Source organism: Spea bombifrons, chromosome 5 (assembly GCF_027358695.1).
Source record: "Spea bombifrons isolate aSpeBom1 chromosome 5, aSpeBom1.2.pri, whole genome shotgun sequence".
Taxonomy (NCBI): domain Eukaryota; kingdom Metazoa; phylum Chordata; class Amphibia; order Anura; family Pelobatidae; genus Spea; species Spea bombifrons.
The window spans coordinates 28,241,204-28,268,638 of NC_071091.1; the positions used below are offsets into that span (position 1 = coordinate 28,241,204).

The 27,435-nt window shown below is 37.9% G+C and overlaps 1 protein-coding gene across 1 annotated transcript in view; it reads right to left on the minus strand.

Annotated features, from left to right (window-relative positions):
- The window catches only part of GADL1 (glutamate decarboxylase like 1), an 82,783-nt gene that overhangs the window by 43,342 nt on the left and 12,006 nt on the right, over nucleotides 1-27,435 (minus strand). Inside the window, exons 2-11 of the mRNA XM_053467944.1 lie at nucleotides 25,022-25,194; nucleotides 20,488-20,614; nucleotides 12,453-12,543; nucleotides 10,544-10,650; nucleotides 8,855-8,970; nucleotides 6,548-6,627; nucleotides 4,104-4,158; nucleotides 2,811-2,927; nucleotides 2,186-2,250; nucleotides 2,001-2,082 (exon numbers count right to left, since the gene is read on the minus strand). Of these exons, the coding sequence (XP_053323919.1) occupies nucleotides 2,001-2,082; nucleotides 2,186-2,250; nucleotides 2,811-2,927; nucleotides 4,104-4,158; nucleotides 6,548-6,627; nucleotides 8,855-8,970; nucleotides 10,544-10,650; nucleotides 12,453-12,543; nucleotides 20,488-20,614; nucleotides 25,022-25,194 (1,013 nt within the window). The remainder of the gene's footprint in view (nucleotides 1-2,000; nucleotides 2,083-2,185; nucleotides 2,251-2,810; nucleotides 2,928-4,103; nucleotides 4,159-6,547; nucleotides 6,628-8,854; nucleotides 8,971-10,543; nucleotides 10,651-12,452; nucleotides 12,544-20,487; nucleotides 20,615-25,021; nucleotides 25,195-27,435) is intronic.

The following is a 27,435-nucleotide window of genomic DNA, read 5'->3' on the forward strand; positions in this document are numbered from 1 at the left end:
TGTATTGAGTTTAAAAGGAAAAGAGCTTTGTAGGATAACAGTAAATATATCACATAAATATATACTAATGTATAATTAATAATTGTGAATCATTAAAGGGGATATTGGCAGACATACTGAGGGAGATTATCTAGTATGTCGAAATAAAGTTGTATTTTGTTTCTAAATTGGGTAAATTATTCCCATTAACAAAAAAGGCAAAAATGTACCAAACATTGTCTAATTATTTAGATTAATTGACATAGTTAATGTTATTCTTCTACAGTTATCACTTACCCACCTATTTAATCTTTCTCTATCATCTGGAACTGTACCATCTGCCTTCAAGCATGCGCTAATCACACCCATTCTAAAGAATCTTTCCTCAGATCCCGTCTGTTTGACTAACTACCGCCCTATCTCTCTGCTTCCTTTTACCTCTAAGCTGCTTGAACGGATTGTGTACAATCGCCTCACTAACTTCCTCTCCTCTAATTCCCTCCTTGACCCTCTACAGTCTGGTTTCAAACCCCTTCACTCTACTGAAACAGCTCTAACAAAAGTCTCCAATGACTTGCTCTCTGCCAAAGAAAAAGGTCACTACTCTATTCTAATTCTACTGGATCTCTCTGCTGCTTTCGATACTGTTGATCACCACCTTCTTCTAGACTCACTTGCTTCTATAGGCATTCGAGATACAGCTCTCTCCTGGATCTCCTCATATCTGTCTAACCGTTCCTTCTCTGTCAACTTCTCTGGCAAGACATCCTCGCCCCTTCCACTTTCGGTTGGTGTCCCCCAAGGTTCAGTCCTTGGCCCTCTGCTGTTCTCTCTTTATACTTCCTCTCTTGGCAAACTAATCAACTCATTTGGCCTCCAGTATCACCTATATGCAGATGATACCCAAATCTACCTGTCTTCTCCTGATCTCTCTCCATCCTGTCCCGTATTACCAATTGCTTGTCTACTATTTCTTCATGGATGTCACAACACTACCTGAAACTTAATCTTTCTAAAACTGAACTCATTATCTTCCCTCCCTCCATCTCCACTCCACTACCTGAATTCTCTATCACCATTAACAACACAACTATCTCTCCTACTAACCAGGCCCGATGCCTTGGGGTCATCCTTGACTCAAACCTCTCCTTCATCCCTCACATTCAGTCCCTTGCCAGATCCTGCCGCTTGCACCTAAAAAACATCTCTCGTATCCGCCCATTCCTCACCCAAGAATCCACAAAAACCCTGGTTCATTCCCTTATCATTTCCCGTCTTGACTACTGCAACACTCTTCTGGTTGGCACTCCACTGTCTCGACTCTCTCCTCTACAGTCTATCCTAAATGCCACTGCTAGGCTCATCTTCCTTGCACTCCTCTTCTGCTTCCCCCCTTTGTGAAACCCTCCTCTGGCTCCCAATTACCTTTTGAATTAAATTTAAGATCCTGGTACTGACATATAAGGCCATCCATAATACTGCTCCTCCGTACATTTCTGATCTCATTAGCAAATACTCTCCTACTCGATCCCTACGTTCCTCCCATGGGCTAAGGCTCTCCTCCTCACTTATCACCTCTTCCTTTTCCCGTCTACAAGATTTCACTCGGGCTGCCCCATATCTCTGGAATCTACTCCCAAGGAACCTTCAGCATTCACCCTCCCTCCCGACATTCAAGAAACATGTAAAAACCCACTTCTTCAGAGAAGCATACCATTTTAGCTGCTAGAACATCCTTGTCATCGATACAACCACCACAATACCTCTCACCCTTTCTCTATGCCTTATGTTTGTCACCCCATTTCCCTCTAGATTGTAAGCTTGCGAGCAGGGCTCTTTCCACCAAATGTATCGGTTTGTCTTAGTCTGTCAATTCTTGTCTTGTCATATCCCTTGAATTTATGTATTGTATTAAGCGCTGCGTAAACTGTTGGCGCTATATAAATAAAGGATAATAATAATAATAATAATAATAATAATAATAATAATAGTTATAATAAAATATATGTTTGCAGACTTACAGTACTGTCCTTCACCAGCAGGGCGCAGCACTGAATGCCAGCCATTAACATTTTATGAGGATTCCATGCTACTGAATTGGCCCTGGTCAAAAAAAAAAAAAAAAGAAAGTTGTGTTAGAAGTAAAAATAAATAATAGTAAAAATAAATAAAATAATGCTGTTTAGTACCACAGCATTACACTTACCTGTGGATACCATGCAAAAGTTTACGATACTTTTGTGACATTAAGGCTGAGCCTCCCCAAGATGCCTATAACAAAAATAAAACTTAGAACAGGGGTTCCCAACCTCAATTATATGTTCAGACAGGGATTCATGCTACAGACCTATATAGAACATGGTCCAAAACCATGATTATATTCAATTCTCCTCAGAATGGAAAAAATGTGCAAAACTATTTGCTATTAACCACTCCATTTATATCTTTGTGATGCAACCTGTTCATCATGTACTCACTATTTTAATTTATCACCTCACTCTTGCATATATGCATTCCTTGTGTCTTGTCATTCAGTTTTTTTATGATGCCATTAAGATATTTTATTTTAATATTTCACACAACATTCAATACCTGGGGCATAGCACAATACTTACTGTGATGTAGCCTTTAGAATTTATGTTCCCTTGTGTCGGCACACATGGCCACTAGTAGACTTTTCTTATTTTGATAATATTACCAATCCAATATAGCATGAAGGCATAGTGAGCATACATATTGTTATTCCTTTTTTTAGCTAAAGGGTAAGTCAGATTGTTTCATAACAAGCATGTTTTGCTCACTTTGACTTGGTTAAAGGTATAAAGACTTACATCTACATGAAACCAAAGTTTGTGTTTTTCACAGATTTCAGCAATCTCATCCAGGGGGTCAAATGCTCCCAATACTGTGGTTCCAGATGTAGCAATGACAAGAAATGGAACAGCTTTCTGTGTGATTAAAGGGGAAAAATGGAGACAGTTAAAAGAATGAATCTTTCGATTCTTATGGGAAAAGTATGTAGAAGTGAGAAGGATTTGTTTTTAGATTTAAATCCCGTTGAATCCTTTTTTTAATTTCTAGTTTTAGGAATAAATTACAATACCGACTTAATACTGATTTAATACTAAGACTTCCCTAAATGTATACATGGCCATCCCGACGAAACAAAATACTCGTTTCATTAAGCAATTCAAACATTACGATGGCATATAGCCACACATGGGAACTCCCTGGACATTTCCCCTTTTGCTTCAATTATAACAATTTTTCAGGTATCTGGAACTGTGGGCTCTACCCACTGCTCATCAATTTTTTTGATCTCTTAACTGCCACTAGCAGCTTCCAAGCCCTGGCACAATTAGTAAATCTAATAAATCTATCCATGCACCCAGATTATTATATTATTGCCCCATGCACCTCTATACACAAGGTAGGGGGAAGGGAGTTTAATATTTTTTATTTTTATTTGTTTTTCTTTAAAAATGTGAGTGGCGGGTCTGCAACCTCCAAAATGTAAAGTTGCATTAACTCAGATGTACTCATAAGCAACTGGTATATTAGTGAAGACTCAAGTTAAGGTATGAGAGCACTCTACAGTAACAGAGTCTGTACGCTCCAGTTAACTATTAGTTTCAATTTATTAGCCAACACTGCTATTTTACTTCGTGTATATACTGGGTTTAATACTCCTGTAATCCTTGTTAAGAAATATGCTATTACAGTGCTTTCAGGGATGAAAAATTACTTTGTTTTATTGGATTCCTTACAATTAGTAATAAAGCATCAGTCACATACAGAATTGCTTTAGATAACTGCAGCTATAATTAAGGGAAACAGTTACATTATATATGACAATGATACATAATGAACACATTTGCCCGCATTGATGGATTTCACTGCATATCTTGGTGCTACTTATTATCTCTCAGTTGAAAAGGTATTATTGAAATAGACCTTCCTTCATTCTAACAAAAATACCTCAATTCCAATGATGGTTCTTTAGAATTTCATAAAACCTTGCAATCTTTCCCGATTTTAACTAACATAGGTACAATTTTACAATTTTATGTAATTTTGTTTTCTTTTACATTTAAAAAAAAAATAGCTACAGATTCTGGATTTACCTCTTCTTTTGCTCTCTGCACCTGCTTCTCCAGTTCCGCAGGTATCATCTTCCCCCTGCATAACAAAGAAGTTACATTTGTCATTGTCATTCATTGATACAAAGATCTTGACTAAACATAACCTTATTTCATGACCAGTAAAACAGGTACTTTTTTTTAAGTTGCAATTAAATGAACCAAGAATTTCAAAGATTCACTAAAGCTTTAGGTTACTAATGATCTCACCTCTCCAGGAATTAAGAAGTTTAAAATACAACTATAGATTACTTCAGTACATGAATTATATGTATGTCCCCTTGAACATACCAATAATTTTTGGACAATGCTATGCTTCCAACCTTTTTGGGAACAGTTTGGGGAAGATCCTTTTCTATAACAGCATGACTATGTCCCAGTGCAGAAAGCAAGCTCCATAAAGACATGGTTGGATTAGTTTGGTGTGGAAGAACATGACTGGCCCACACAGAGCCCTGACCTCAACCCCATCAAACACCTCCGGAATGAACTGGTACAGATATTTTGAGCCAGTCCTTCTCATACTTCATCAGTGCCTGACCTCACAAATGCTCTACTGGACAAATGGGCATAAATTCCCACTGAAACACTCCAAAATGTTGTTTAGAATGTGATGAAAGTTCCTGTGTAATGGCCATGTTTCCCAATACTTTTCTCCATAAAACGTATGAGGAAGGGTGTGCATATCAAACACATATGAAAAAACAACACAGGAACCACACTTTTAATTCTGTTCCTGGAATGATTACATACAATAAAGTGGACAGCATTTCCGCTACGCTCCTTTTATTTGCTGGAGTAAATGTCTATGATCAAGAACTGCCTTACCAACTCGCAGAAGATTGTCGGAGGTGTAGATCTTTAACAATTAAACATTTACATTTGGGTCAGACAGGAACTAATTTTCACTAAATAAAAATACTTGACAGTTCAACTGTTACTTTTTTCTTATGCTTTGAATTCTTAAAGAGGGTTTAAACAGCATGAGCCATTCAGCCTAATAATAGTTACAAAGTATGCAGTGATAGAAACATGCATAAAAGATGGGAAATTTGAACTAGGTGAGAAAAATCAAACAGTGCTCTAGCTTAACTATGATTAAGGTCTACTAAGCTTTTTAATATTATTGTTCAATATTATTGCTCAAACAGTAATAACCTTTAGATAAAGAATGCAATCTATGGAAAAAAGCAGCTAATGCCCAGATATATGTAAAAAAACCTTGTAAAAATTGTAAAATTGGATAAAGAGTGTTAAATGTAAGATAAAATGATTTATGGGAAGGTGAACTGCATATGGGACAAGTAAGTCTAAATATTTGATAATGCAATTTGGGCAGGTCTGTCCTATCTTATACTGATATCTACAGATAAATCTCTACCTGACACAAAGAAAGTTGGTTCCTAAAATCCAGTAGCAAATATATACAACTGTACAACTGTTTTAAATTGAGGATTATATGTACTAGATTAAAATTCTTAATACCAGATAGAGGATCTGGTCTTAAATAAAGGACTTAATTATGCATCCTTTAGCTGCCAAGAAATAGGATAACATGTAGCCTTAGGAACAATTGCAGCTGCAAAACCCTCCATGGTCTGGTTTTAGTGCCACTTTTGGCTGCTTGCAACATGCGCCCATTGTGTAGGGGATCTGATGAGACCCTCCCATAAGCACATCTTCTGCGAGCTGCGGGGGAGGAAGACTAGAGAAGAGTTCATTTTAATTAGAGGGGGTCATATGCATTATAGTGTATATAGGACGGCTGGAGTGACCAATTAACAGAGGGGGTGGTGTATCCTGGCCAAGGCCAAACAATACAGTAGGACCCTCTTTTTCTACAGTCTTATGTATTAAAGGTGATGCCAGATTTGTATATGTTTTTGTTAGTTTTCACTTTCCCTTATTGCAATAACGCTACAGAATCTGTCACACTATAAATAACATTAAATGTAATGCCTAGGGCGGCACGTAACAAATAACTGTAAGCTCCCCGATGTGCTGCTGCTGAATGAGCTAATTTGTTACTGGTCCGTTTATACTACAGCTTTCTATGCCTCGCCTGCAAAGCATTAGCTGCAGCTTTTCTCTTATGACACGACCTTCTGGGGCACACGGCTGGGCTACGATACGTGTCCAGTCACTCAGAACAATGGGAAGAAGAGGAGAAAATCCTCCAGGTAGTCTCTGTCCATCCCTCATATATAATGCTTATAACGTCTATCAATCATATGTTATTGAGTGTTTTATTTTTAGGACAATTAACAAGCAATAGTATACCAGTAGGACAGATGTGACCCCAAACAATTTACAAGTACCCTTACAATTGCAAATTCCCAAAATTAAGAATCATACAAAGTACAAAATATAACATGAAAACGAATTTCCATATATTTCAATTAAACAAGAATGAATGATTAACCACCTACCGATCGTCAGTCTTTACAAAATATACATTATTAGTGCCGATCCCAAGAAATGCAGCTGCCTTCTTCATGGAATAGTGGCACTGTTGAAAACAAAGTAATAACTGTTAGGGAAGAAGATTAGCACACATTTGGCTCACACAAACCCAATGACATGTTTGGAACCTTGGCATACACAGAACATTATCACTGATGAGAAATCAAGTGGGTTGGTACATAACAAGAAATGCAGTGAGCTTAAAGCTAAACATATCATTACCTGCCTGGTAATTATAATCAAATGTACTTAAAACACAAGGATGCACATCATTAGCTCAAATTACTAAAGACTGAGAAAAATGTTCTCCTCTCCAATGGACGATTTTGTTGGCCACAACCCATTTGTAGAAAGAATACTTATTATCTGCAAAAAAAGCTATATATTTGCTCGCTATGAAATTGTTGGAAGTACAAAAAAACGTAAGTGTTAAATCAGATGACATGGTAACTATTTAAAATTGTGTTATTTATCTTATTATTACCATATTATTTAAAGAATATACATTGGTGATATATTTATCACCAAATTTAAATTTTTATTTATCAAGCTATTAACTTCCCTAGCCTTCCCAATACCAAAACATATTGTTCTGCTCCAAAATTTAAAAAGTGATCTTACCACCATAGTAAATAATGGTATAGAATAAAATTACTTTTCAAGGGTTCAGTTTTTATACACAACTTCCATTGTTAGAAAAAAAGTAGCTGAACTGAACTAAACCAGCCCAAGGGGGCCTTTTTGGTGCTGACAGGTTTTCTGCTGCTGGTAAGGTGCCGGTGTAAGATGGCACAGCAGATGGGGAAGCCTGTTGCTAACCAGGAAATTAGGTGAATTGGCTGTATGATATGACAAAAATGTGCATAAATATCTGGTCCTAAGAAAGTATTGGTTGCAAATCCTTGGATATATCCTTGAGTAGATCTATTAAGTTCTTTTAGGTAAGGACATGAGGAACACATATGTAATCTTGGGTATCGATTTCTCTGTCAAATAAAGCCACTGAATGTCCTTGCTTGCACAACTCACTATAACTGATTTCTTAGTATGGCTGGGGTTGGATCTGGAGCACTGATGATATTTTGGTGCAGTGAGAAGGTTTTTTTTATATATTGTAGTAATAATGTTGCCATAACTACAGATGCCAAATATGACATTTAGAAGTTGATGCACTTGGTGGAGTAAACAAGAGTGTCTATAATGGTTGAAATGGGTTGAAATATGTTATAGGTGATGTGAATATATAAGAGATACATATATAAGAGACACAAAACATTGTTTGATGTTTTGTGAATTGACAAATTCTTCTACTAAAAATGTTTTGTACATCACCTGTGTGTTCCCTTTTGGAGATAAAGTTCTTGCAGGAACTTATAACATTCTCATGGGGGTGTTGATGGGGGGGTGGTGACATCCATTGTTACCAGAATACAGTTATGTGCCAGATCTTTGATATTGTTATGTTGCTTAGGAAATAATTCTTATACAAAACTTTTGGTGCCATATACAAGCATCAATGTCAGAGATTATGGGGTGTCCTGAATTGCCTAGTTTGCGTTGGTGTTTCTTAGGGAGCATATAAGAATACACTGGCGATAAGAAGTGCAGAACTAGTATTTTTTTTCTGGATTTGAATCTAGGGATTACTATTTAGTCCATTAAAGGATTTGATAAGTACAACATACTTGACTCTGAATGATAATATGGAATTCCCATTATTTGCTCATTCCTAAAAATGGTCTTGGTAAAAAAAAAAAAAAAAAAAATATGCAGATTAAAAAAGAAAACCGAAAGGGAGTCAAAATAAGCAAATACAAACTTGCTTATTTAAGCAAATGCGTTGAAAAAATATCGCTATTATCAAAAATAAAATGTCAATATTTGAAAAAATATATTGTACTTTCTCGAATAAATGTTTTGAAAGAGCACTCAGCATTTGACTGGCATGTCTTTATGCATTCCTCCTGGCAGAAAATAAATATCCAATTCAAAATACTCTGTTGTGCCTCACTTATTCTAACATGCCCCACTATTTGAACACCAATGCAATCTCCAGAGTTTGATCTGTCTATTTATGTCACTCCTACAGCCCCTAAAGTATAATAAATAGCAAACAGGTTACTATGGCAAACACCAGTCTAAGGCATTACAAAGAGATGCGGAGCTTAACACTTGTTAATAATTCATGTTTTTTTTCCACTTTACGATATTGTTTATGAAGCACAGGTACCGATATAATTTACTTGGTGTTTGTGAGATAATATATAATATACCTCTTCTGAAGTAAACATGACAAGCCGTGGAGTTGTCGAAAGCCCCTTTTCTTTTATATCAGGACAATGGGTGTATCGAGCTATATTAACAGCATACATATTGGAAACGGATCCACCTGGGAAAAAAATACAGGTTTTAATAATGCATAGATTTCATTTTCTATGACAATTGATATTTGGTATAGTTATTAAACTTATAGAACTGTCAGTTTATTTGGTGAGACAGTTTGTTTCTGGAGGGTCAGCTCATCTTCTCCTGAGAACTTTGTTTAGTTGGAAGCCTTTAAAACTCTGCTACCAAAACAAAGAAAACTCAGACTAAATTCTTAAATGTCTAAAGAACTGTTCAAAACAGTAATAAACAGTATATTATTATTATTTATTGTTTTATATAGCGCCTCAAGTTCCATAGCACTGCCCTCCACTAATATTGGTACCCTTGGTGAATATGAGCAAACAAGGCTGTGAAAAACTCTTTATTGTTTAACCCTTTGATCATTTCTTCAAAAAACACATGAAAATACTCCACGGTCATGGATATCAAGCAACTGCAAACACAACACAGGTTTATATATATAAAAAAAATCTTAACTATATGTGTGGCACAGTTATTTGCACACTTTTAGTCAATACTTTATGCTACCTCCCTTTGCCAAGATAACAGCTTGATAATGCCTGATAAGGTTGGAGAATACATGGCAAGGGATCTGAGACCATTCCAATCATATTTTCATTGATTATCTGCAGTAATATAATGTTTGTACATTCTGCATCAGACACAATAGGAGGATGACTTATCGCTCTTACTATATCTGTTGATGCATCTGAAACGTGCCTATGGACTATTTCAGCTAGGCATATCATTGAGTAGTACATAAGAGTAGAAAGAGACATAATTTATATGACCAAGAAAACTAGATCAGTGAAAGAAATAGACTTGGGCATGAAAGCTGTCACTATACCGTTACTGTATAACAACCCCTTACATTATTAAGTAATTCATTATAACTATTTTTATACTGTTATCTAACCAACTTTACAGTTTATAGTAATCCTATTTATGTATTGTGTCTAATTTGCACCCAGGCTTGGAATCTTTTTTTTTCCCTTTCACAAACTTTAAAAAAGCTGATCTTGAAGGCAAAGCATAGTTGCAAATCGATCAAAGGAGGGCAACAATAAAAAAATATATATATATATTTGAATATCAATGTGTAAATTATGTACACATTAGAAAAAATGCATTTTATACATTTTAAAGTTTACAAATAACTACAAATAAAAAAGATCAATGAATAGGTTATATTGTAGTAATGAACAGCCACAGTGGGTAATGATTAATTTCAGAATGGAAAATATGACCTTTTTAAGATGTAGTATCAGAAGTATTGACATTTGAATGTATACAGTGTATTAGCTTAATAAACTTAAAAATATTTGACACTAAAAACATGTTTTGTTTTAGAATTTTCCTTGTGGTCTTTTCCCCACGCACTACAAACTATTTTTTCAAAAGGAGACATTGGTGATATCGTACAAGATTTAGTCCTAAAGATATAATTACAATAAATTGGGAGTCCAATTTGACAGCAGAAGTAATGAAAAGAGATAATGCAAGGTAAAGTTATCTGTGAGGGAGTCCTCATTTTGAAAAATGTTTTGCCATGTGACTATTGTGTTCAAACTTACCAGGACTAAATATTCCATCCCCCTCCTTCCAGCCAAGGAATTCAATCATTTTCATCAAAACAGCTTCCTCAATTAGTATAAACACAGGAGATACTTCATAAGTATATCTATAAAAGAACCAGAATTAATTAAATATTGACAGTTTGAGAGCTGTGTGTGATACCATCTGTGTGACCAATTCTTGACACTTGTCAGTCACCTAGGACACTTCCATCAGGGTAGATCGTCTTCAGTCTTGGGCGATTCAAGGGCCCCAGGGCATGCGATATGCTCCAGCAATATAAGTTGTCCAGTGCGAGAGGTCTGGTAAACTTTGCTGGTCCTCTCTGCAGCTTTTCTGAGCATCCAGAACATTTTCTGGTGTGTTTTGGTGTGATACCAGTAGGCATTATTCATTGTACTATTTTATACCAAATAGTCCCTTCTTAGTTCAACAGGAAGGACTGGTATACTTTGGCAGGTTGGCTAGTAAACTTGCCAACCAAGATGAGGAGCCATCCTCATCATGTCCCCAATGGACAGATTTGAAAAATGTAATGAGTGACTTTAATGTTGGAGGTTTAGCTGGAATTTTGTTGGGAGTCGAAATTGTGGTGCACTTTTTTTTTTTAACTTCTAGCTGTCTTGGTTTACCTTCTCTCTCCTGGACATAGGCTCTTTTTCTTCTGATAGCTAGACAATTACCTCACTATGTCATAGGTTAGCACAATAAAGAGCAAGCGTAGTTGTCACCACCAGAGTTAATTGACCCCCTGAGGGGGCCACAGTACTCCTACTGCATATTTGACTTCTGACCACTTTGAGTTAGACTCGCTGGCCAAAGTGCTTCCCATGTTTTGCAGGACTCGGATTACTTCTGCCTACTAGAGACTACTCGTGTCTTTTTCCCCTTTGCTAGATTGCTGACGGCAATAATCCTTCACCATGAGTTCACCTCAGGCACTCTAAACAAATTATTGTTGCTCTTGACACAATTCATGCAATTAGGTCATTCATGCTGTGATAAACACTTTCTCCCAAACAAAAAAGGTCTGCTCAGTGAGTTGGTATGATTTCTGGCTCTTTCAATTACAGTTAAAGAATTAAAGTTTGTATGTGTTTCTCTGAAGGGTAAGATATCAGGTTGTAAATTATCTTAAGATCCATGCTGTTTGGAGCAAGTTTTCCAGAAACCGGCTTAGCTGGGTCTGACAGGGGAGCTGAAGTAAGTGGATATTTAGGCTGGCCATTCCGGGCCAGCAAAGTCTAGAGGCCAGATAGGGCTCCAATTGGGAGCTAGGTATACACATTTAAATTCCTGGGTTGCTGCTAGAATAATAATGACCAACAAGTACACAAAGCAAAGCAAGAATTCAGCGCACATACCCAGTGAATACCATTCAAAAAACACCTAAGGCATAAATATTGGGGATTCCATCACACTATATGGCCATATATTCCTTAGCCCGGCACTACGCCAGAGTACCCCAAGTGAGTCATATCATTAATGGTGTCCAGAGAAGGCTTTGAATTGCTTGAGAGTCTCATTTGGGTTAAAATGCAGTGCAGTCCTACTGATTCTGCTCCTTGGTAAGCAATATAGCATGAAAAAATTAGATAGGACTCGCCAACTTGGGGTACTTTGACTTATGACCATATAGTGTGACAGAATACTCAATGTTTATGCCTTAGATGGGTGTTTTTTTTGAACGGTACTTGCTGGGTATGCACTGAATTCTTGCTTTGTTTCATGTTCCATTTCAGTATCCCTTTTTGATGTTTCTATATACTGCTGAAGAAAGGATAATTAAGATTTTGATCAATTTGATAATATTTTATTATAGCTTCTGTTGCTTCTGACTTACTATATGAATACATTTCTTATTTACAGATCTCAAGAAAACTTAGGACATACAATAAGGTTACTTACACACTTGGATTAAGGGCCTCTGTAATAAAACGTGCTGCTAAAGAGTAATGGTCCATGCCAGCATACAGCTGATTGAAGAATCTTGGATGGCCTATGAAAGAAAAGAAAAACAATGTAATATGCCCCATTGTATCAATATCAGCACAATCTGTTAATGTGTTATATTAGTTAATATTTTTTCCGATAATTTTAAGAGAACAGGCATCACTAGTACAGTAAATCCAGGTCTAAATACATTTGTAAGCATCCTGTAAAAGTCAAATCAATGTCAACTAGCCTACCATTGTAGGTATTGCTTATTCTAATGATATTCCTGTATTAACATTCACTAATATACTATTCTTTATTCTTTGTACATTAATATTTACCGAAGAAAAAGTCCCTTCAAATATTTCTTTTAGCAAACAGTCGTTTCCTCGAATGACTTCGTTTTACCTTACTTTGCCTTCCCTTTTTTAGTATTTATACAGTGAATTCGGCATTGTTATTTGTGACTTGATAAATATGCAATCCTGAATCCATTAAATTATCAGTTATATCAGTTCTAAGCAGCAAGTGTTTATATGGTACATTTTGTACTGTAGGAAGAAAAGAAGCAAATTAGACAGAACATTACAGGTTTGGCAAATAGCAAAAAAAAGAAATTACCACAGAGCTCTTCAGAATTTTGTAATAGATCTTTAAAGCTAAGATGCTAGAATGGATTCACATATATATGAATTCTGTCTTGTTTCCAATTAACCTTGTCACTTTAAGTCTCTTTCCCTCCAGCTTCAGTCTAGTTTACATTATGGAACGCTCCAACAACTGTGCTTTATTATATGACCACCAAGTCGGAGGCGTGCCATCAGAAGAACTGATATTATTTGGCAGTTCATCATTAAATATTTTCTCTGAGCTGTAGATCGATCGATAGATGTCTGTGCTTAATTTTGTTATATTTATATAAAGATATGATTGACAAAGTGATGCAGATATATTGTTTACTGTATATGTGTATTACTAGAAAATGTTAAACATTTTTAGTTAATCTGTCTTAACTTAGTTAACCCTTTGTTGTACCTCAGAACATTTCGAACCTCACAAATGCTCTACTGGATGAATGGGCAAAGATTCCCACAGAAACTCTCCAAAATATTGTGGAAGGTGTTATAGCTGCAAAGAGGGATCAATTACATGTTAATGTCTATGTATTTAGAATGTGATGTCATAAAAGTCCCTGTTGGTGTAATGGTCAGGTGTCCCAAAACTTTGGTTCATATAATGTACCTCTCTATGTGCATTCACCAGTGTGGGGTCTCGGCAGTTTTAGGACAAGTGAATGTGGCCACTGAGCAGGACACTAGATTGCATGTTAAAGGTAGAGAAATGATCTATGTATGTGGGGGGGGGGTGTTGATGTACCATGCATTGACCCTACAGTACTGGGATGTGCAGTCGCTGGAGATTTGTAGACTATGGAGGTAACCAAAGGTCCAGTTGGTGCAGATTTTATAGCAAGAAGATGGTGGCTGACACTGTCTTGAGCACAGCAACCATGACTAGGTTTTTAAGTAAATTTTCTATTTTTCTGATGCAGCCAGAGGCATAACCATAAACCACCAGGCTCTGGTGTGAAAATGTACCCAGGCCCCTTACCTCATGCAACTCCACCACAGAAATGCCACATTCACAATATATGTTTATATAACGAGAACACAGCAATAAGGAGAGGCACATATATTCCACAAAAAAACAAGGCCACATATCTCAATACAGGTTCCCCCTTAGTGCCACACATCTCAAAATAGATTCCCCCTCAGTGCCACATATATAATACAGAAATACAGATTCCCCCAGTATAATAATACTGGGGGAATCAGTATTATAACAATAATCTCATGCCTCAACACATATTAGTAACAACAAACTGCATCACAGCCTTATTTACATTATGCCTTTAGACTCACAAAGGTTTACACTCCAGTATTGAAAAGGTTAACCACACACACATGAAACTTTTGCACTCCAGCGCTGATGAAATTACACAAACATATAAAGGTTGCATGTTTGGCACCCCAGCACTGAACAGGTTTACCACACACAGTGACAGACTAAAAGGCAAAGACAACACAGCTTCTACTTTCAGAAAGGGCTTAACTACAAACATATGCATGTTTTGCACCCCAGCACTGAACAGGTTTACCACACACAGGGACAGGCTGAAAAGGCACAACTTCTACTGTCAGAAAGCTGCCTTTTTCTGAACAGCCATTCAGACTATTCAGCCAGCAACCATCTTGACCTTTTAAAAAAGGATCAGGCTATTCAAAAACAACTAACTTGTCTAGCTTATGAAGCTCTCCGTGTCCTGGGTGGATAGGTACACAAAGTTTTAAGCGCACTGGAAGCTGCCTTACAAACTGACAGGAAATTGGAAATTATTCAGTGATTAGAGTAACACCCAGTAAAATACTGGACGTATACTAATCTGGAAGAGTAATGAACTGAAAATTGAAGCCAGGGATTGTAAATTTGGTGTTAGTGACACTAGACTTAAGGAACGACTGCTTGGAGAAACTGACCTCACACTACAGAAGGCAGTAATGATATGCAGGATGTCACAAATGTTTCAAAAGCTCAAACTAAGGCTCAGGGACGTACCTAGTGTATTTGACACCTGGGTCGGGTCCTATTTTTGGCACACCCTCAGAGAATTGCACAGACTTACACGCACAAAATGATGCTTATACACATTTACTCATACATGCTCATGCTCACACACACACATACACATTTATACTTACACATTTACACATACATATATATGCTCACACAAACAATTCCTTAGCCCCTAGGGCTATAACTGCAAGTGCAGATACTTCCCAAGTGTCACTTCACAAAACCTTCATCCCCCTTTTCTCCCCTAATGTTTGGGGGCATGAGTGAAATTAAGTGTCACACAGCCCTAAAAGTAGAAGCAAAATCAAAACATATCTACATATCTAAAAAAAAAATCTTTGTAAAGCCCTGTCGCCAAAAATGGCATTGGTTGCTCGTGGAGGATCCAAAATCTTCTCAACAGGTATAGTGGTTGCTTGAACTACTCCAACATCAACATGCACAACACATCGGTATTTTTTCATACCCAAAGCCCAACAGTGCGCTTTTAGGGAAAGAGGCATAGCAAGATAACGATTTGTGTCACAAACTAATACTAACTAGTAAAAGATGAAGCTGAAGACCATTGGATATCAAATCACTTGTTAACAGTTCAGAATTTGGAACTATTCAACTGTGCAACAACAGAAATATTAAAAAAAACTAGCAACCCAGTAGTTATTCAACTTCTTGTGGATAATCATGTAAATTAATCACTAGGTTTAGTTGAAGTAGAAGCTGGGGACCAAAGGTTACTAACTGGGTCTTACTGAGAGAGAGGTAAAACAAATTCTAGCTGGTTCCTCATATTTTCTTTCAGTTGGCATTTATGTCACGTTCTTCCTACAGTCTTTAATATTCACTCTCAGAAATGGACCTGCGTACCCAATTTTACATCCAATCTGACACTAAATACATGTTCACACAGAGATGAAATTTCACTAAAGGGCCTATCAGTTTCCATTTTTCATTGAAAATTTCAACAATGCCTTCAATGTCAGGCACAAAAAAATTGCTCAGTGGTACCATTGTGGTTAAATATAAAAGTTAATTTAAAATAGCAACATAAAGATTATGTTTATTAAGCATGCAAATGGGTACATTAAGCTAGGAGGGGTTTAATTATTTTTTCATTACAGGAGAGACCCAAAGCTCCTTGCACAACAAAGTTTTGCTTAATGAAGCTCAAACAAAACAGTCTTTATATACTATGGTATTGTGGCTTTACTGGTTTTATCCTTCCTTCTTAAAGGAAAATCCCCACCATTTTTTCCTCTATGTGGTATATCTTAACTGTCCGCAGTACAAGTCCTTGCTACAATTGTGTGTTGTCTTTCCTACCCAGACCGAGGACACTGATCTCAGAAGTGCCATATGTGAATCAAGCGTAATGTCACAATTACAGAAAATCTTTTTGCGGCCTGCTTAGGGATATTTGACACCATTTGTGACATCAATACATTACGCTGTGTATTACATGTGACATTATCAGTGTTGATCTCAACTTAGCTTCTAAGTTGAAAGAAATAGCTTCTAACAGAAGATTTAATAAATAGATGTAAGCTCATTAACAAAAAACATCACTGAGCACTCCAATTGTTAAATTTTTCCTGTTTAATTTTCTAATAAAAAATGTTCATCAGCTTCGCCCAAAAAAAAAAATATATACCAAGTAGTAGTGGGCACCATCATCCATTAACAGCATGGAGCAGAACCAGTTGGGAAGATCAATGATCTCTGAACTAACTGACCCTACAGAACGGATGCAAAAGGTGCTCGCGGCGGCTCTCTCCGTCTGGCCGATGACGCCGTGCGGTCACGTCGGGGTCGTGGCTCCGCCCCCGCCGCGACCCGACGTCAGCTGAGCGTCACACACGCCGCCGCGGCACGCGCCTCAGGGGATCGCGGCGGCGCGTCCGTCACTGCCACCGGCGCCGTAAGAGCAAGTCGGTGTCGCGGCGGACCCGACGTCAGCAGGGTAGTCTTGCCTCCGCTCCCTCGCTCGGGCTTGTGCCTGCACGCCGAGGACGTGCAGGCACATCACATGCACATATCGCCGGGACCGCGGATCGGAAGTCACGCCACGCCGCGGCCTATCTGTGAGTACCTTCTCCTATTTAAACGCCGTTTGTATTCCTTTTCATTACCCGTTCAAAGTGTTTTGCTTTTTGGGTGTGCTGTTCTGTGATATATATCTCTATTGCCTTGTGTACCGACCTTTGCCTGTTTTTTGACTACGACTCTGCGCTGCCTGCCTACGACCCGGACCTGTTTATACTGTTTACGCTTCTGATCTGCCTGCCTCGACCTCGGACCTGTTTATACCGTTTACGCTTCTGATCTGCCTGCCTCGACCTCGGACCTGTTTATACCGTTTACGCTTCTGATCTGCCTGCCTCGACCTCGGATACGTTTTTGACCTTGCTGTTTGCTGTTGCCCATTGATCGGTCTGTTTACTGGACTGTGCCACATCCATATATCTGCATAGTTGGGTCCTCCTTCACTCCCTAACCCCGTGACACATATACTGCTCAGTATTACTAATCTGCATATTAAGCAAGGGGTGTTGTTCTTAATATCTGTGCCACACATACCTCTTTACACTTTCTCGCTATATTATGATGCATCTGTTAGAACTGCTAAAAGTTCCAAGACAAGATTTTTGTAAGGCTGCTCCACTGATCAGTCAATCTTATCTTCTGAAATTGCAGCTAAGCGTCTAGCCCTCTAGTTTTAGACCAGGGACCACATCATTTTTATGTGAAGTAAACACCCCTCTGAGAAATCTTTATATTAGAATGTTTCTGCCATATCCCCTCTCTTAACTGTTCAGCAAAACTTTATGTTATACACCATTTTAGAAGTTATTTAGATTATCTAGTTATTCTATGTTTTGACATCCAGTAGATGGGGGACTACAGTGATTATATATTTCTGTTGCATTCCTCAGAAGTGTATTCTTCCAGTTTACCTACATGATCTGCCAGATACCCCCTAAAAATCTGGGGGGGGTAGCATTGTTCCCCAGATACCCCCTTCTTTCTCCCCATCAGATACATGTTTCCTCACTATCCCCTATCCCACTTTCTCCCCATCTCTTTTTTGCAATTTTTTTACAATATATAACTTGAAACACTGGTAAAAATAATGTAGGTTTAATACATTAAATATAGGAGAAAAACAGCTATTCTTTGTAACAAAAACATTTTTTTAAATATTGAGAAATTGGACCCTAGGCAAGCATTTCCTTGGGGCCCCCTCCATGCTCCCTAGCATGCAATCACTCCCTATTTGCCACACTGACTGCAGATTAGGGGTTGACTGTGAGAGTCAGTGTAGTCTTCCCGCCTTCTGACCCTGACCATGACTTTGAGACGTCCTCTCCCATGTATTCATCACCAGAGTCCGTTTGTCCCCCCATTCACTAAGCCACACCTCTCTTTTCCTTCCTCTCTGTAGTTCAGGTATAGATCAAATAAACACATGTAAACAGCAATTACATGTATAGATCAACTGAATAAGACATACAAACCCTATATTTGCAGGTATACATAAATAATGTATGCAAACATATCATAGCAGGTATAGATCAACAGAATAACACACAAAAGCAACTTTGCATGTATAAATCAACTGGAAATCACATGTAAACTCAGCATTAAAGGTATAGATAAAACCCCCTAAATTACAGGCATAGATCACAGGTTGCACATCCCAAAGGCCAGCCCTGACATCCACATTGCCCACTTAGAACCCGACCAGCACCCAGATTACACAAACAGTTTACAGTCCAGAGTGAGCCAACTTTGTCCCCAAACAGCCCGCCCTGTGCCATATTTGTCCCATAAACACCCTGTCTGTGACATTTTGGTCCCCAAGGCTCTGCTTGTGCTATCTTTGCCTTTCCCTTAATCACATCCATGATACATATCCATATCCATTAATGCATTCTCACAATGCATTCTCATTCAAGCAAGTCATCCACATTAATTAGTTAATTCTCTCATTCATTCACGCAATTCATCCACACATTACTTCATTCTCTCTCATTCACACAATTCATCCACACATGGATTCATTCTCTCACTCATTCACACAATTCATCCATACAGATTCATTCATTCTCTCACTCATTCACACAATTTATCCACACATTCTCTTCCTCATTCACATAATTCATCCACATACTATTTCATGCATTCTCTTCCTCATTCACATAATTCATCCACATATGAATTAATTCATTCTCTCTCCTTATTTCAATATCCTTACTACCCCCCTTTCTTTCTATCTATCCCCCCTTTCTCACTATTCATTCAGTTAGGGATATCTGTGCTCTCCCCAACCCGTCCTGTAGGCTGTGCACCCCCTCGCAGCTGTGCCAAGGCGAGTGCCTCACTTCCTCCGGCCCTGGGGGGGGCTTCTTTATTATTGTTCCCCCTGCATGATTTTCTGGAGGGGATCTGTCCCCTCCGCCCCCCGGTTCCTACATCCATGCAGATACCCTGTCCTGTTATTTTTGGTCTTTGTATCACCTATGTCAAGACATTGATCATTAATGTGAAGACGTCTAGGTAATGTGATATCCCCAGTGCGATAAATGTGTGTCAGAAAAAGTTACAACTATGTGTACACCAATATTTTAGGACAGGGGGACTCTGTGGCCTATTTCCAAATTTAGCTATATCAACTGTTGCTCTTCTGCATGATCACATAGGGTTTTAACACTATGGAGGGCTGCCATGTCGGCACAGCCTCCACAGTTTACTATCATCCAGTGCCACCCATCCTTAAAAGGAAAAACATTGGGATTGATGTTATTTCTCAGTGCTTGGTGGAAAGGACGGTGGCGCTGGCCTCAGGCAATGCCAAAGATACACACTGCACCCACACTACCTCTGTTGATATACTATTTAAAAAGGACCCCTACATTTCACATATGTCCACGCTACATTATCTCCCATTACTCCTTATACTCTCTGCCTTCATAGGTTTAATACATTTTCAAGCAATCAATTACATAGTGAACAAACACAGAATGTAATCCACATATTGGGAGCAGATATACTAACTTTAGCCATCATTTTAGATACAATACTTTGGCAGACTGTAACCTTTTGATTAAGTGGCAGATAAGAAACAGAGCAACACTGCATGGAGACAGTTACATGGAAGCAGATATATAGATATATATACACACAAAGCAACTTATTTTTCATTTCTTTCATGTCTCTGTGGATGTGATTTTTTCTGGATGGTACAGTCATTATGTTCTAGTATAATTTATCATGCATCCTCTCAAAGTACACAATGAGAACCATCTTACTGGCTTTCTTTCCAAGTATACACAATATATAAATAATATTTATATAAATATATATCGTTAGATCTTACTTGTTCTGACGCTGTAGTTTATGGCATTTTGACAAAGTTGCAGTAGTTTCTGGTGGGGTTCTCCATTATCTTTCAAATTTAGATCCAAAAGCATCTTAAGTTGTTCTGGGTCCTGCCATTCACAGACCTAAAAAGTGGTAAATGGGAATTACATTTTGTAGCATACATATCAATTTGTTAGTTTGTCTTTCTTATTCTAACTAGCAGAAGATCAGCTAACAGTTAATCCAAGCTAGAACATGGAGTGACATATAGCCCTCTATCGTTCTTAAACTAGTGTAAACTGCTATAAGTCAATGAGAACATCAACAATTGGATGATGAAGAACACATATGCAAGTCTACATCTACTGTGTGGTCTATATATTGACAAAAATACAAAGTCATTGACTTACTATGCTTTCCATTAGGTATCTATGAGAGACATCTCGAGATAGGGGCTGCCGTTCATTTATTGTTATACATCTCAACCGGTTGTCTTTTTTCCTGCATCATTCCCAGAAATGATTATCTTAATATTATATTACTTGACCTATGATGTCCTGCTAGTTGGATTCTCCCCTTCTCTTCCTTGCTATGTAGCTCTATCCTCGCAGTTGTGAAGTCATTGATACGTACATAGGTCCTGCCAACAAATACTCTGAGAAGGAGTGGATGGATAACAGCTTTAGGTGAAACACATATAGCCTATGACCGGGCAGCCAGTCTATTTTTCCAAAATGCTTTAATCCTGACACTGCCTAGCCTGATGTTTGATCTTCTGTGTGAACTTCTAATTACTGCCAAGTTACATTTCACACCTTTGTAAGGACTCTTAGAGTAATTAATTATAACTAAGACTTGTCTGAAGATATTGCAAATTGTTGCCGTGTTTTTGGTCTGTTGACCAGCACGAGGGTTTGTTCTAGAGAACCCCTCAGTAAAACAATGTAGTCCATGCATCCAAAGTGAACTCATCACAAGTGAACTATGGGCGACACTGGTCTAGCTAGACATCCATATCATTCATGTTTTCCTCCAATTTTTCTTTACACACCTCACTTGGAAAATATTATATTAACCTCAGAACGTCTCCCATAAATACCCTGGTCCTCTTGTGAACCCCTTATTTCATGCATTCACCCTCTGTTTATACTTGGTATGCCACTCATACAAATCCCACGTGCTTCTGAACCCCTTATTTCATGCTCTGACCTGCTATTTATTCTTAGTTTTTCTTCCCTCCTGCTGCTAATTTCAAAGGGTTTGTCAGTGTTCAGCCCCAGCCCTGCAAACTGCCAGGCGTGGCCGCCCCTTTGAGTGGTCTGCCTGGAGTTAAACTACTCTCCACAGCTTGCTGTCCTGTTTATTTCTGTCTGTATTTTATGTACCTTTGCCCTCTTTCCCTTATACATCTCAGATCCTCACTCCATCCCCTGTGTTATTTGCCTTGTTGCCTGTCCTTTGTGGCATCCTGTAACATGTATGCATGTCTTGCTATGTATATAATTAATGTGCTGTGTATTTATGTTCAGCTGTGTTTTGTTATACCTTTACCCAGCCTCCCTCGCCTGTAGCCTAGACAACTCACACCTGATCTGATGAACAGGATTTATATCCCTGTCTCCCAGTAACAGAGGTGTGAGTTCATTAAGTTCTTTGGAGCCATAGTTCATGCCAGACGCTGGATCTGCCTACCTGCCTATTAGATTTGCCTACCTGCCTGTTAGATTTGCCTGCCTGCTTATTACAGCTTTCACCTGGACTGCCTACTGGATTTCTCCTTTTTTGCTTGCTACCTGTCTCAGACCCTTTTGAATACTTACCTGGACTTTTCTACTCTCATACTCCCCAGCAGTCTGTATGCATGATATGCCTCCTACTCTGCTGCTTCTGGTGAGATGCCTTGCTTTGCTTTTGTAATATAACCTATAACTAAACATTCTGCTTGTGTCCTTTGTGAAGTTTGTTTCAATCACTGCGTTCTTATACTCCCGTGCTCTGGACTCCAACATCCAGTTAAGGGCTGCAATATGATGAGCCTGACAGGGTTCTTTTTTGTGTGCTCCTGTCTTGCTTGTTTGCAATTATTGAATTGCTTGGTTTAACGCATAAGCTGACTATCAACTAATCTGTTCACATGGGATGTGGCCTTTGTTTGGTACAACAATGCATTCACTGGTCCAAAGTAAACTCATTACAAGTGAACAGTTGGAGTTACACTCAAGGTAAATTGCAGGGAATATAAACACCATCTTCTTTTGGCATTACTAGGTGTTTTAAGTTACTTATTTGTTCTCTTTAACTTTCTATCCTGGTTCTTCTTCTCTTCCTTTTTTCTTTACCTTACTGCATCTCCACCCTCTCACAAAGACCTTACTGTGATTAGAAACCACCTGACAATCTTCACCGCAGCGGTCACTCGCCTTATGCCTCGAACTTCTCCCTTTTGTACTAATTCTCCCCTCATTGTAATAGCACTATGGAACCTGCTGGTGCTTTATAAATAAAATGTAATGTGACATAGTAATCTTATCGAGATGAGGTGTAAATAAATGGTAGAATTTCTGTGACACAATTTTGGCTCTGAAAACCACAATAAACACTAGCTTTGGGAGAGATATTTTGCACATAACATGGTGACACTGAGTGTTAGAGTAATCCAAACACTGGAAAGATAGCAGGGCTGAGTTTAATACTCATGTTTTAGGAAAGAAAGGAAAAAAGGAGACAAGAGTGGAGAGAGAGAGACCATCACCAAGTAAGCTACATTCAAAACATTTTTTAAGACTGCAGCGTTTAGACCCTAGCCATTGCCAAGGTTGGCTACACCAGCATTTGGATAACAGCCAATATAGTCTGTTGATATAGCTGGAACATATGAAACATAGAGAGTAAACACAAAAAGCATTAGGGATGTTATAAAACATAGTTACAGAATATATTATATATCAACAAGACAGGAGGGGGGGGGCTACATAAAGAGTAGCATTCATGTGTCAAATGAAAATGATGTGCACTCTTCTTCCAGCAAAGCATTTTTCTCTTCCAATTATCTTCCCCAGTATGTACAGTATAAATTATCTGCCATGCAAGCTATAATGCCTAGCTCTATATCGTGCCATCCCAATCTATTTACATTAATATGCGAGTAATCATTCATTTGCTAGATGCCCCAATGCTATTAATAAATCCTGCAACATAATCAGTTTAGGAAACACCTATTTCAGGATTTATGTCCTTTTTCTATGTAAAATATTTATTAATTTGACAGTCAATTCTTTAAACTCAAAAAAGTACATGAGGTGGGATCAAAATGAGAAACTGTGTCACTGATAGGGGACACTTTCATCTTCCACTGCATCTGTTAAAGGGCCTTAACGGATGCAGGAATAAGAAAATAATTTGGTGCCGAATGCCCAGGTCAAACCATTTAAACGGAATGTGGAACATTAATATAACATTATCTTTGAAGGAATACTTTTTAAATCAACCACATAATGTTTGTAATCATCCTTTTAAATTTAAAGGTGATTTGGAGGTACAAACAATACATACTTCTATTAAGGTGTAATAAAAAGCATCAAGGATGTAGACCATGGTCTCAGATGATGGTGGCAAATGTTTTATTTTAGATGGTGCATTATTTTGCTTATAATCAATGTCTTAATGAAGGCTCCATATTGGGAACTAAAAGTTGATGTGGAAACCTACTATAAAGCCTTTTTAAATACAAGTCATGTGAATGTGCTGCTACTTGTGTATATTTTATTATTTACTGTTCACACAGCCCGAGACATGGGTGTGTAATGGGCAAGGACCAAGATCACAATATTTGGTTATGAGACCAAATATTATGGGTGATGGGATATTAACTGAGCAAAATCAAGGCTTAATTTAATTATGCCATCATTACACATGGGAATAGGAAAACAAAGATTTTACAGTGCCAGGTAATGCAGTAAGGTAGAGAGAGTAAGAGAATTAGAGGTTAAGGAAGTTAGGGAGTGAGTATATATGTATGTATAAGTGTGTGTGTTAGCATGAGTATGTATGTATAAGTGTGTGTTAGCATGTGAATATATGTGTGTTAGCGTGTGTATGTGTGTGTGTATAAGTATGAGCATTTGTGAGTAAGTATGTGTTCCAGTGCATATGTTATTTACCGTGGTGGGCAAGGTGGACATATAAGGTGCCAACCCTCCCCTAGTTTGTGTGTGTATTCCATGGGTCAATAGTGAAACTGTATAATATTCTCAGCTATGGATTTTTATTCTGAAAAATAAACTTTTTTTGGAGTTGCATTTGGAGATTATTGTAATGAAACAGGGAAACCACAGGTCAACAGAAAGCAATTTTGATCTTCAGTTGTTACTGGACTATAGCACGTATCATAATTTGCTAGACACTTGCGTAGGTAAGGGTTTATAGAGTGACTATATTTTAGCACCTTGCTTACTCAAATAACACACTTTACGTTAAAGCCTGCTAAAGGCATATAAATATACTACATAATTGTATTACAAAGGACAAATTAAAACAAGAAACCGCTTTACCTTCTCTGTTACATCGGTTGCTTTTTGCACAACCTCCTTCATTAGTAGTCTGTATACATCATCAATAAATTTTTCTCCGGAATTGTAATCAATGATTGGTCCATTAAGTATGACGCCGTCCACGAGTACTGCATTCTTTTTCATGTTCCTTGCTTCTTGTGTGTTTGAATGAGCTGAAAAACAAAATCACCACAATTAGAAACACAGTCCTTCTGGGGATGCAGCTATTTCACTGCTTAAATTAGTTTTTGTTCAGGTAATGGCATTATTATTTTTTTTCTTATAGCACAATGGGGATGCCATCGAGCCTTTGGAACGAGACATGCAAGTTCATTGGGAATTTACCGCGTTTGCCCATGTAAGGCAAGATATTCACAAAGGCATGGATATTACAATTCAAAGAAAGACATAATGGAAATAATTACTGTAACATGGCTCATCGTAGCTCAAATACTACTGTGAATTCTGGCTGAAGGAGGATGTTATTAGTCACCAGAATATAATAAAAATAATCAAAATTATGATTATACCTACATTGCAGATTTCCTTTAGATGTGTACTTATGGCGTCTGTGGATTTACTTTAATAAACAGACTTTTTACACTTCACAAAAAAACAAAACACTAAATCCATGAACTTTTCTATGCAATGCCATTTTGGTATATGTGCTCACAAACAGAACAAAAGACATGTTAGCCTGCATAGATTGCTCTGAAGAACTTGCATTTACTCAATCATTGCAGGGGGAGCTGGCAGCATTCAGCACAGGGGCAACACCAGGGGCCCATTAACAAAGCAGCCCAGGACACATCTGCCTCACACAATGTTTACTATTCTGTGCTGTCCAGAACATATTTACAGAAAGTGACAAATCAGGACTTAATTGTTACCTAAGCCCCAGCTCAACCTACACCTAAGACCAATCAACATTCCTAGGATCTGTCCGGGTTTAACCTGGATTCTCGGGCTGAAGCCCTGCTTCACCGGCTCTAAGGGTCAATTTTTCTTTACCTGGGCAGGAGGATGGTGCTTGACCATGCCTTCCTCTTCCCACTTGCTAATGAGTGTCTGGTGGCAGCCTTACCCCTACGCATGACTAACCCTGCCCCTTCACAAAGCCACCCCCATAAGACAAAGAACTCTGGGTTGTCTACCCTGGGAAGTTCCCAGGTATGCCGATCAAATATCCTAATTATGTTTTTTACAAATAGTTTAAATTAACATACCTGAAATTATTTTATCAGAACGACCTCTATGATGTACTTTGTTTTTTAGTTTGCGCAATGGTTCTGGACACATCAGGTTTAAAATGGGCCTCTTCACATCAACATATATTTGCAAACAATGCAACATTTTTAACAATTGGTTGAAGAGAGGAATAATGATGAGGCTTGTGAGGACAAGAAGTTAAGATCGGGACTTCTTTGGTATTCACATAAAGTGAATTTGGATTATGTATACAGTGAAGAAAAATATATTTGATCCCCTGCTGATTTTGTACTTTTGCCCTCTGACAAAGACATGATCAGTCTAATGTTAATGATAGGTTTATTTGAACAGCGAGAGACAGAACAACACATTTCAAATAAGTTATAAATTGATTTGCATTTCACTAAGTGAAATAAGTATTTGACCCCTTTGCAAAACATGACTTGTAGTTGGCCACCAGGTTTGCACACATTTTGTTCCACTCCTCTCTGAGGGAGTGCTCCTAATCTCAGTTTGTTACCTGTATAAAAGACACCTGGTGATTGAATGGGTGATTGATAGGGGATCCAATACTTATTTCACTGAGTAAAATGCAAATCTCCTTATAATTTATTTGAAATGCGTTATTCTGGATTTTTTGTTGGTATTCTGTCTCACTGTTCAAATAAACCTACCATTCAAATTATAGGCGGATCATGTCTTTGTCAGTGGGCAAACGTACAAAATCAGCAAGGGATCAAATATTTTTTTTCCTTCACGGTAGGTTATTTTTTGTATTATGTAAATATTATATATACTGCATGTTTAATTAATGTATTGAACCATAATACATAGGTTTTGAGAAGTAATTAGAAAAGTTGGGGGATTTTAATGTAAGCACAAACTTTGCTCTTTGCAATCACACCTTGTATGTACAACCAGATCTATTACATAGAATATATGTAGGTTAAAACATAATATATAAATACACTTAATTATTCTCTTCACTACTTGTGACTGTTTTGGTGCAGTGAAGCTTTAAACAGTGCTCCCTTTTGCTCTCTAAAACTGCTCAAGTCATACATCATTAACTCCTTCATTACCTGTGTAACTAGACCGTGTTCTTTTTACACAGTACATTAAAGCTCTAGTTTTCCTGTCTGGATTAATTCAGTTCGACTACATTTGCCAATTCTATGGGTTCAAATCAAGGTAAATTTAGAATG